Source organism: Mya arenaria, chromosome 8, assembly GCF_026914265.1.
Source record: "Mya arenaria isolate MELC-2E11 chromosome 8, ASM2691426v1".
Lineage (NCBI taxonomy): Eukaryota > Metazoa > Mollusca > Bivalvia > Myida > Myidae > Mya > Mya arenaria.
This window is the reverse complement of record NC_069129.1, coordinates 66050198-66061808: the sequence shown is the minus strand read 5'-3', so window position 1 is coordinate 66061808 and position 11611 is coordinate 66050198. Positions and strand designations below refer to the sequence as shown.

Sequence of the window (11611 nt, the reverse complement as noted above, 5' to 3'; positions counted from 1 at the left end):
TGTTAATGATTAATGTGAAAACAAATAGGTACTTACTGTGCAAATAAATTTGAAAAAAGTGTAGAAGAAAACTGATTCCATTTTGTGCTATTTTATTAACATTCATTCAAATGACTGTCAATAAACCCTGTGTGCGCCCCATTCCAGGTGATGAGGAAGGCGACATTTCCAGCGACGACCAGCAGGATGATATGGATGATGAGGCAAACAAGCTGGCAGCTGTTGAGGCACAGAAGGAGGGACTGGTAGGTGGACCCTTTCATATACAATATATTACCATTAGATTACTGCAGTGGCACATTTTTGGAACATAATGTTAGTGGCAGCAACAATGATTCATTACTTATCCTGCCAATTCGCTTTGCAATGATCAGTTTGAAACAAATCAAAATGCATTACAAAATCATCTTAAACTTTACATGTTTTAAATTACAATTTCAGAGGGGTGATGGGAGTGAGCGGTCAAGTCCATCAGACTCCTTCACTGCAGACCGGATGAAAGCTGAGCCCAAATCCAGCCAGCCAGCAGGGTCCAAACTGCCACTGGGTGGGCCCCTATCCAGCAGTCCCAAGTACTTGCAGGAGGATTCCAATCAGGGCGGTGATGGGGGGTTTAAGACCTACTCCACATCGCTGGCTGCCCTGGAGGAACGTGTACGGCAGATCGACTCCACGATGGCCCGCAATCCACTCTCCCAGTTCCATGCAGCGCCATTCCTTCTGGCTCCTAGCTACACCGGGGACGGTACAGTTTCCCCAAAGTCTGACGTGGGATCAGACGAGGGACGCAAGTCTCTGACCGGTGATGGTATTGGCAGTAACTATCTCCTAGGTGCCATAGACAGTCAGGCCATCGACGCGAGCACAAAATCCACCACATGTAACGTGTGCTATAAGACATTTGCATGTAAGAGTGCACTAGATATCCACTATAGATCTCACACCAGGGAACGCCCGTACAAGTGTGAGCTATGTGACAAATCATTCACCACAAGAGGCAACATGAGACAACACCTGCTTACACACGATCTGAATAATGACGGTTCTGATAATGTTGACTGTGAAAGCAATAATAATAACTGTTGTACGCCAAACCAGAATGACACTGACAGTGAGGATGACGGGGACATGAGTCAAGGCTCAGTCAAAAGTGAATCTCATAATGGTGACCAGTCGGAATCTCTGTCGCAGGTCAAACCGAAAAAAGACAATACACTTAATAGCAGCAGCAGCAGTAATGTTAGCCCTGTAGTTGATACCAGCAAATCCTCTTCCAGTGTGAGTTACCATGGTAACAGCACAACATCTCAGTCACCAAGTGCGCTGTCTCAGCGATCGCAAGCCTACACGACACCTCCTGACCATTCTCTCAGTAGCCAGTCTCCATTTGTTAGTAAGACCCCCACTGTAAAACACCAATGTCTTGTATGTCAGAAGGGTTTCTCGAGTGCAAGTGCACTCCAAATCCACATTAGGACACACACAGGAGATAAGCCATTCAAATGTTCCGTCTGTGGTAAAGCATTCACAACCAAAGGGAACCTCAAAGTCCATATGGGCACTCACATGTGGAACAACAGCCCAAGTCGCAGAGGCCGCCGCATGTCCATTGAGCCGCCGTTTATGTTGGCCCACAAGGAGAACCCGTACCTGCCCCCAGGTTTCCCGCCCCGCCCGGACTTCTACCCATTCCAGTTCCCGCCCTTCATGAATGGCCTCCCCACACCTCCGAAATCCCTCAGTGAGATGTCCATGATCCCAGGCATGGCGGCCAGACAAACACTGAAGAGTGAACTGTCCTCTCCTCCTAATGAAGAGCGCAGGAAGTCGGAGACAAGCCTAGTTCATGATGACAAACCTAGGTATGCAGAGTCTGGGGAGTTGGATCTGAGCATGAAGTCTACTGGCTCATCTGGTTCAAGGTCTTCGGAGAAGACGTCGCCATCAAGCATAGACTCAAACTCCTCCGGGGGCATGGTTTCCCCACCACACATGTCCTTAGGGTGGGGCTGGAAGGCCTCATGTCACCTTTGTAGTCGGTCTTTCCCCACCCCCGCTGCCCTAGAGCACCACCTCCGCAATATGCACATGACTGGTTCCAGATTACCTAAAGTAGAAGCTTCCTGATCAGGCTTCATGTAATCAAGCTTGAATCATAGAAACGGGCGATAACTTTCTAGTTTTTGCTTAAATTGCTACATAAGGATCTTTGCTTAAGTAATCATTTAAGTGCAATGAAATAAATCCGTTCGAATTAATACTTGACTCAGATCTGTTCTACACAGTTTTAATATTCCACTTAAGAATGAGAAAGCCTGATATCTATTATGATGAAGTATTATGGTGATACTAGTCACACTGAATTTAGTATTATTCTTTGGATTGTTGTAGCCTGAGTTTACACTTGATGTCATTAGATCAAAAGGTTGAACAGTTGTCGGGGTAATCTTGAATGAGAGGGGTTCTGTCCTTAACAACAGAGTTCTGAGTACTGCTGTTAGCACCGAGTGGCCCTTGTCTTCTGGCTTGTATCTGGGTACTAATGTGGGATTAGAGTGCACCTGCCCTTGAGTGACATTGACCTTGACATTCAGATGTTGGATCATTTGAGGTTTGACCTTGACATTTGGTTGTTGGCTGAAAGAGAATTTGACCTTCTTAGATGACATTGTCAAATCATTGCAAAATATAATTCTGCAGATGTATGATAAAAGTGTACATTTGTATATATTGTAAATTCATGTAAATGTAGATATTAGTTGTATACATCTTTGTCATGTGAATAGAATCCAGTATAAACTTACAGTATGTATCATATATGATTTGTTAGTAGACTTGCAATTCTATAACCAGCTGTTTGTATTCTGCATGTTGTTTACATTGTATTGTTAACAAACTTGGTAAGACTTGTTACACAAGTGTTCATTGGTTGTGAAAACATTATAGGAGGAACACGGAAAATCCACACGAGTTGTAATCTCACAAAAAATCCACTTGCATGTTCTCATTTTCACGTTGTCACATTTGTAAGCATTCCAAATATTGCTTGTGTGCTTTCACTCGTAACCATAGAACTATGGCAACATTTGCATCGTACATACTGATATATCATGATGTCTTGGTGGCTTTTTTCATTCCTACCTGATGAGTTATATTGACAAGTTGTCAAAATTAACTCACTTTGTTAACATTTTAACTATTTTTATCGACATTGTATTAGTTGAACACGCTATGTCTACTTAAAATTAATGTTGAAATAGCGTTTTTAACTTTATAATTATGTCGCAAAAATTCAGTCAACATAGTCAGGTAATAATGTAACAGGTCAACATTATTATAACAATATGTTATGTTATAATATGTCAAATTGACATACATGATCACATCATCAGTATATACAATATATATGTTTCCATATAAAACACCTTTAGTTGATGTAAATTCACTTCTTTATATCTTGCTAGGGGTCGTGTTCATTTAGTGGTGCTTTTGCTGTTATAAATTTAGAATACGCAAATTGAACTATTTTCTAGTCAGTCAGTGTTTTAAAAATATCTCACATTTTTGATACTATTGTTGGCTAAGTGTTAAAAAGAACTATGGTATGTTATTCCCATTGTTCTAAAAAACCTCCCCCAAAATCTGATGTTTTTAATCAGACATCTTTCTGGACAGTATTCATATAACTTCACCTTTTTCAATAAAAGTCACTGGGTGTTTGGAACCTTGTTCTTGTTGTTTCATATTTGGGTTAATAGCTAAAAAACACACACTTTGTTAAGAAGAGTTTGCACTATATAGTTTCTGAAAAGTGTTACATTTAAGAAACTCTATCCCAAAAATGTTTTATTCTTGGCCATATGGCTATTTTATAAAAATCATTTTTATTGAACATATATAATACACATTTAATTTTTTTATTACTTCCAGTATGTAAAACTTATATTGAAGTCTTTGTTTTTGTTAAATTTTGTTAAGTCTACTTTTTTGTTAATAATAATTTTATTATGAAATGTTTTTCGTAATTTTATACCATAATGACTTAAAGTGGAGATAAAAAAGATAAAAACATAAACGGGGGAAATTATTTTATGTGTTCAATAGTAAACTGATATAGTAAATTGAGCGGAAGGGAAACGTTTTGTAAAATTTTATTAAGTTAATTGATAGGTAGTTTAGAATTATTTTTTTTTTGAAATTTTGTACGAAATAACATTTCGTCTTTTGATGCCAAGATGAAGCCAGCATAATTCCTGTATTGCTGTGATAGGTTGAAATCCAAGTATTAAGAGAGATGTGATTTAAAGTTTAAGTACAGAATAATGTTAATGATAAAAACACAAAATAATGTTTTAGATTAATTTCTTATTAGTACTTGGAAACACACTAAAAAAGAAACAGTAATTAGCACTAAACTTCCACTTTTTACTCTGTAACAATACAATTATGGTATGTTGTGTCTTAAGTCACACAATTTCTTACATACACAAATTGCCATGAACACTTGTCATTTATATTATATTATTATGATAATTGTTATTAGTAATATTAACTGTCCTCATTCAAATGGTTGTTATGGATTTCAGATGCACTATAAACTTACACTTGCATTGCAAGTTTTTACCAACACTGACTACTGTGTATTATTGATAATGTTGTTACTCTGTCATTTTTAACTCTTCTGTTGTTTTTTATGAAAAAATGTTGAGGCGTTGTGATAGCCTTAGTGTTGTCGGTGTCCACCGAATTATGTAACCTTGGCGATAACTCAGAAAACTCAATATGCACATGTATAGCAATGCCTCTAACTCTGACTTCAATATTCATTAAATTATGTCCCCTTTTCAGCCAAAATAACAAATCCAAAAACCATATATAACATATTCAAGTGAAACTTGGTACACATGTTTCCAGAGTGAAAGAGTCATGTGTATCCCTATGACTTCCATTATTGTCCAGTTATGCCCCCTTTTTGATAAAAACAAACAAACAACAGACGAGTGTTTGACGTTCGCTCCGCGGCGCTCTTGTTATTTTTTATTTTGCCAAGTCATTGCCAAAATCAAAGGTCATTTCTTTAAATTATTACTCATTTTACCATTTTCATTGTTTTCATTTTGATACTGAGATCTTGTTACATATTTCTTATGAATGTAGTATTTTAGCCATGTATTCATGTATGTGATTGTGTGTACATGTTATTGTATGAGCGTTTTTGACAGGATTTACAAGAATGCATGTGTTATGGATATTGTAGATTTAGGTTCATATTCATTGTTGAAAAAAGTACATGAATAAAAGTTAAGTATTAATGCCCAATTGTGTTGTTATTCATGTGTATACATGTAGGTAATGGAGGTCGTGCAGGATGAGGGGTTTTCTTATATACATACAATATTTATACGAACAACTACAGAAACAAGCTCAGTAGCAAAAGTTTAAACATAAACCCGGTTTCATGATAAGAGGGTATGAATAAGAAATACCAATTCCTTAAATAACATAACCTTAAAATGCCCATTTATTACTCCTTTTTACTTTCAAAGTATTACACAACCAGGCGGTCAGAGTTTTACACTCTGACCTTCACTTTGTAAATATATTAAAAAGTGAATAAATTATGAAAGAAAAAGAGATGACATTTCATCACTAATATTCCCACCTGTAAAACAACTTGGGTCATACGCACTGTACAATGATGGGGTTGTGCTGTGGTAAGCTGTCCGCCTCTCAAACAATCAATCGTGTGCTCGGGTCTTACCAATGAAACTCAAAACTCTGGTGTATAGTGCGGTGCTGGATTCTACCCAGGAAACGGAAACCACAGTTACTTGGTATTTGTACCACAGTTACTTGGTATTTGGACTGCATTGGACCGACCAAAAGTTGATTATTTGTTTATTGCGTGTATCATAGAGTACTAAAACACATTTTTTTATGATTCTCCGTCCAAGAGATCACCACAGGGACCAATCGCTCGACTGGCCAAAAAATGCAGTCCAAATACCAAGTAACTGTGACGGAAACGGGAGTGTTTCGTACCAGCCAATATATAGAACACAGCTGAAAAGCAAGTCACCTGAATGCAAGAACTCTCTATCTGCCTGTACGCAGTTAATGAGTTAATGCCTTAGGGAGACGAGCAGTATTCGCAATCAGTTAAAACGAATCGCATAAAAACAGACAAGAATTGTTGCAAAACTGAATTCGAACATTTGACAATATTTTGAGAATGCTTCGAAGAATTTCACTGCATATTTATAAAAAAAAAATTGACCTATGACTGAGGCTATGTGAAGCAGAAGTTCCGTGAAATTTTAAATGTTGGTGACAAACTTGATATGGGGGGGGGGCTTGTTTGGCAGACTTCTTAAACTCATTAGCTCGTTTTATTGCTAGAGTTAGAACCCATCTGGAAGACCACACAACACTCAGTGAGAACATTTACAACAGCTCCATTCACCCTTTGTGCTAACCGCTGGTCAATGAAGCTGTTATTTTCTTTAATATTTCACTGTAGGTCCAGGATGAAATTTTACAAAACCTGATTTCAGAGCCGTTTGATTTATTGCCAACCATCAAGGAAGAACTCATTAAAAGCCGTCCATTAACATTAAAGACACCGGGTTGTAAAACGAGTTGATATCATAAAACGTTTTTGAAATGAATCTTACGAAATGAGAGGGTATTACGCCATCAGAAATGATTAATAGCGGAAATATATAGCTGGACCAGATGGTTGAACCTTTAACCTTGCTGACCTGGACTTTAAACACGATCTACAAGGGTTTCAATAAAAGATAAAAACGGAAAAAATGACTTTCATATGAATTATATAATTCCGGATCTGAATTGTAGGTTTTGCTGAGATTAACCATTGCATTGGTTGGTAACTGATTTGTGCAAGGTTCTGGAAAGTGAACATCAAGACTAGTGTGTACTTGGCCGTGGAAAGTGAGACATATCATTGGCAGCTATGTCCACTCTCCAGCTTTCATTGGGTGACCTTACACTATGATTATCAATGATGATACACTTTATGCACTTTTATACAACTGTAAGAAGTTCCTGCAAGCAAGTGTATTTATTTATATATATATATAGTCAGCCATTCGTCATCCAATACACACTGTTCTAGCTACGCCACTATGGAGAATGTTCAGCTTCGAGCTATGACATCACTGTAAATATTCACATTCTTCGAGCTACGCCATCATGGTGAATGTTCATATTTTTTAAGCTACGTCACCGTGGTGAATGTTCACATTCTTCGAGCTACGCCATCATGGTGAATGTTCATATTTTTTGAGCTACGTCACCGTGGTGAATGTTCACCTTCTTCGAGCTACGCCATCATGGTGAATGTTCATATTTTTTGAGCTACGTCAGCTTGGTGAATGTTCACATTCTTCGAGCTACGTCACCGAGGTGAATGTCCACATTCTAGAAGCAATGTCACCATGGTGAATGTTCACATTCTAGAAGTTACGTCACCATGGTAAATGTTCACATTCTAGAAGCAATATCACCATGGTAAATGTTCACATTCTTAAAGCAAAGTCACCAGGGTGAATATTCACATTTTTTGAGCAACGTCACCGTGGTGAATGATCACATTCTTTGAGCTACGTCACCTTGGTGAATATTTACATTTTTTTAGCAACGTCACCGTGGTGAATTATCACATTCTTTGAGCTACGTCACCTTGGTGAATATTCACATTCTTTGAGGTACGTCAACGTGGTGAATGATCACATTCTTTGAGCTTCGTCACCGTGGTGAATGTTCATATTTTTTGAGCTACGCCTTCATGGTGAATGTTCATATTTTTTGAGCAACGTCACCGTGGTGAATGTTCACATTCTTCGAGCTACGTCATCGTGGTGAACGTCCACATTCTAGAAGCAATATCACCATGGTGAATGTTCACATTCTAGAAGCAATATCACCATGTTGAATGTTCACATTCTAGAAGCTACGTCACCATGGTAAATGTTCACATTCTTAAAGCAAAGTCACCAGGGTGAATGATCACATTCTTTGAGCTTCGTCACCGTGGTGAATCATCACATTCTTTGAGCTACGTCACCGTGGTGAATGATCAAATGCTTCGGGCTACGTCAACATGGGGAATATTCACATGTTTTGAGCTACGTCACCGTAGTGAATGCTCACATTCTTTGAGCTACGTCACCGTGGTGAATGTTCACATTTTTTGAGCTACGTCACCGTGGTATGATCACATGCTTCGAGCTACGTCACCGTGGTGAATGCTCACATTCTTTAAGCTTCGTCACCATGGTGAATGATCAAATGCTTCAAGCTACGTCAACATGGTGGATATTTACATTATTTGAGCTAAGTCACCGTGGTGAATGCTCACATTCTTTGAACTTCGTCACCGTGGTGAATTATCACATTCTTTAAGCTACGTCACCGTGGTGAATGATCACATGCTTCGAGCTACGTCACCATAGTGAATATTCAAGTTCTTTGAGCTACGTCACCATGGTGAATATTTATATTCTTTAAGCTACGTCACCGTGGTGAATGCTCACATTCTTTGAGCTTCATCACGATGTTGATTGTTCACATTCTTTAAGTAATGCCACCATAGTGAATGTTCACATTCTTTGAGCTACGTCACCATGGTGAATATTTATATTCTTTAAGCTACCTCACCGTGGTGAATGCTCACATTCTTTGAGCTTCATCACAATGGTGATTGTTCACATTCTTTAAGCAATGCCACCATAGTGAATGTTCACATTTTTCGAGCTACGTCACCATGGTGATTGTTCACATTCTTCGAGCTACGTCACCATGTCGAATGATCACATCCTTCTATCTTCGTCACCATGGTGAATGATCACATTCTTTGAGATCCGACACCATAGTAAATATTCACATTCTTCGAGCTCCGTCACCATGGTGAATATTCACATTCTTTGAGCTTCGTTACCATGGTGAATGTTCACAATCTTTGAGCTAAGTCACCATGATGAATGTTTACATTATTTGAGCTTCGTCACCATGGTGAATGTTCACATTATTTGAGCTTCGTCACCATGGTGAAAATCCACATTCTTCGAGCTACGTCATCATGGTGAATTATCACATTCTTCGAGGTACGTCACCGTGGTGAATTTTCATAATCTTTGGGATTCGTCACCATGATGAATGTTCACATTCTTTGAGCTACGTCACCATGGTGAATGTTCACATTATTTGAGCTTCGTCACCATGGTGAATATCCACATTCTTCGAGCTACGTCATCATGTTGAATTATCACATTCTTCAAGCTACGTCACCGTGGTGAATGTTTATAGTCTTTGAGGTACGTCACCGTGGTGAATGTTCACATTCTTTGAAATTCGTCACCATAATGAATGTTGACATTCTTTGAGCTACGTCACCATGGTGAATATCCACATTCTTCGAGCTACGTCACCGTGGTGAATGATCACATTCTTAAAGCAAAGTCACCAGGGTGAATGATCACATGCTTCGAGCTACGCCACCATGGTGAATGTTCATAATCTTTGAGCTACGTCACAATAGTGTATATTCACATTCTTTGAGCTACGTCACCATGGTGAATGGTCACATTCTTCGAGCTACGTCACCATTATGGATGTTCACATTATTTGAGCTTCGTCACCATGATGAATGTTCACATTCTTTGAGCTTCGTCATCATGGTGAATGTTCACATTTTTTGAGCGTCGTTCCTATGGTGAATATCAACATTCTTCGAGCTACGTCACCGTGGTGAATGATCACATTCTTCGAGCTACGTCATCGTGGTGAATGATCACATGCTTCGAGCTACGTCATCGTGGTGAATGATCACATGTTTCGAGCTACGCCACCATGGTGAATGTTCATAATCTTTGAGCTACGTCACCATGGTGAATATTCACATTCTTTGAGCTACGTCACCGTGTTGAATGATCACATGCTTCGAGCTACGTCACCTTGGTGAATGTTCACAGTCTTTGAGCTTCGTCACCATGGTGAGTGTTCACATTCTTTGAACTTCGTCACCATGATGAATGTTCACATTCTTTGAGCTTCGTCACCATGGTGAATGTTCACATTCTTTGAGCTTCGTTCCTATGGTTCATATTCACATTCTTTGAGCTTCGTCACCATGGTGAATGTTCACATTATTTTAACTTTGAGCTTCGTCAACATGGGGAATATTCATATTCTTTGAACTTCGTCACCATGATGAATGTTCATATTCTTTGAACTTCGTCACCATGGTGAATGTTCACATTTTTGAGCTTCGTCACCATGGTGAATGTTCACATTCTTTGAGCTTCGTCACCATGGTGAATGTTCACATTTTTGAGCTTCGTCACCATGGTGAATGTTCACATTTTTGAGCTTCGTCACCATGGTGAATGTTCACATTCTTTGAGCTTCGTCACCATGGTGAATGTTCACCTTCTTTGAGCAACGTTCCTATGGTGAATGTTTACATTCTTTGAGCTTCGTCTCCATGATGAATGTTCATATTCTTCGAGCTACGTGAACAGGGTGAATGTTCACATCTTTCGAGGTACGTAAATAGGGTGAATGTTCTATTTTCGTCGTCTCGCAAACAAAAAATCTCAATGGATCTCTGGAAGTAGAAGCTCATATTGTTGGATGCGTTCTCACAGAATTTGGCTCGTTTGGCGTTGTTTTGAAAGTAAAACGTCATTTGAAAGACCACCCTTGCCCTGTATATTTCTCAGCAAACTCTCGTTAAAACATTATGGAATCTTTAATAAATCATGGCCCTTTAACGCCTAACAAAGAATGTTATAGCATCTTGATTGCAAATTAATTTACAAGGGCAACACGTAATACAACCTTATGAATGTACTCAGTAAATGTATGTTGCGCAATCATATACGAGTGGAACTCCCTTCAGGTTTCATTAAGAATTTTTATAAAATCGAATTTCCTGATTTTCAAAGCCATTTCCGCCTTTTAGTGCAAAACTATCAATGTTGGTCAAAGCTTAGCCGGGAATCACCCATCGGTTCTCTCGATAGTCTTTAATGTTAAATATGTTTATGTTAACCGGGATAGGCAAATTAAAAATGTCAGACATCTTTGTTAAGATAATGTTCCTTCGAGGCTTTGATATTGGTTTATTAGGGACAATTTTAAAATTTGATATCAAACCCTTGATGTTTCAAAATATCCATTACAAGTAATGCCTTTATCATGTTCAAGAGAGCCTATGATTTCTGTAAATGTCTTAAAAACAAATCTGTTTTTCTCCTATGAATATACTTGACCCACGCTAATGCAACTGTGTCGCCGTCTTTGCATAAGCCTGACATCTACGAAAAAATATCGTCAAAGAAAATACTGGATATATTCCTAGAAACTACTAATCATGGCCATTATTTCTTCAATTAATATCTAGAATATCGCACGACGCGAGGGTATTAAGTGATCTTAGACATATTTGCAATTCCTCATTCTTTTCTGGGGTTCTTATTTGACAACTCCATATGCGAATTTTCCAAGATATTGACTCTGAAAATAATGATGATATCGGTGGAGGCGACAGAGAGAGAATATCGTCGGTGGCGCCACCTAGCGACCC

General features: G+C 38.7%; 1 protein-coding gene across 4 annotated transcripts in view; it reads left to right on the top strand.

Annotated features, from left to right (window-relative positions):
• The window catches only part of LOC128244697 (sal-like protein 1), a 33688-nt gene extending 28375 nt beyond the window's left edge, over positions 1–5313 (top strand). For all 4 annotated transcript variants that reach the window (XM_052962740.1, XM_052962739.1, XM_052962738.1 and 1 more), the window contains 2 exons: positions 148–245; positions 442–5313. In XM_052962740.1, coding sequence (XP_052818700.1) covers positions 148–245; positions 442–2127 — 1784 coding nt within the window. In that variant the 3' untranslated portion in view covers positions 2128–5313. The remainder of the gene's footprint in view (positions 1–147; positions 246–441) is intronic.
• Positions 5314–11611: the final 6298 nt, after the last annotated feature.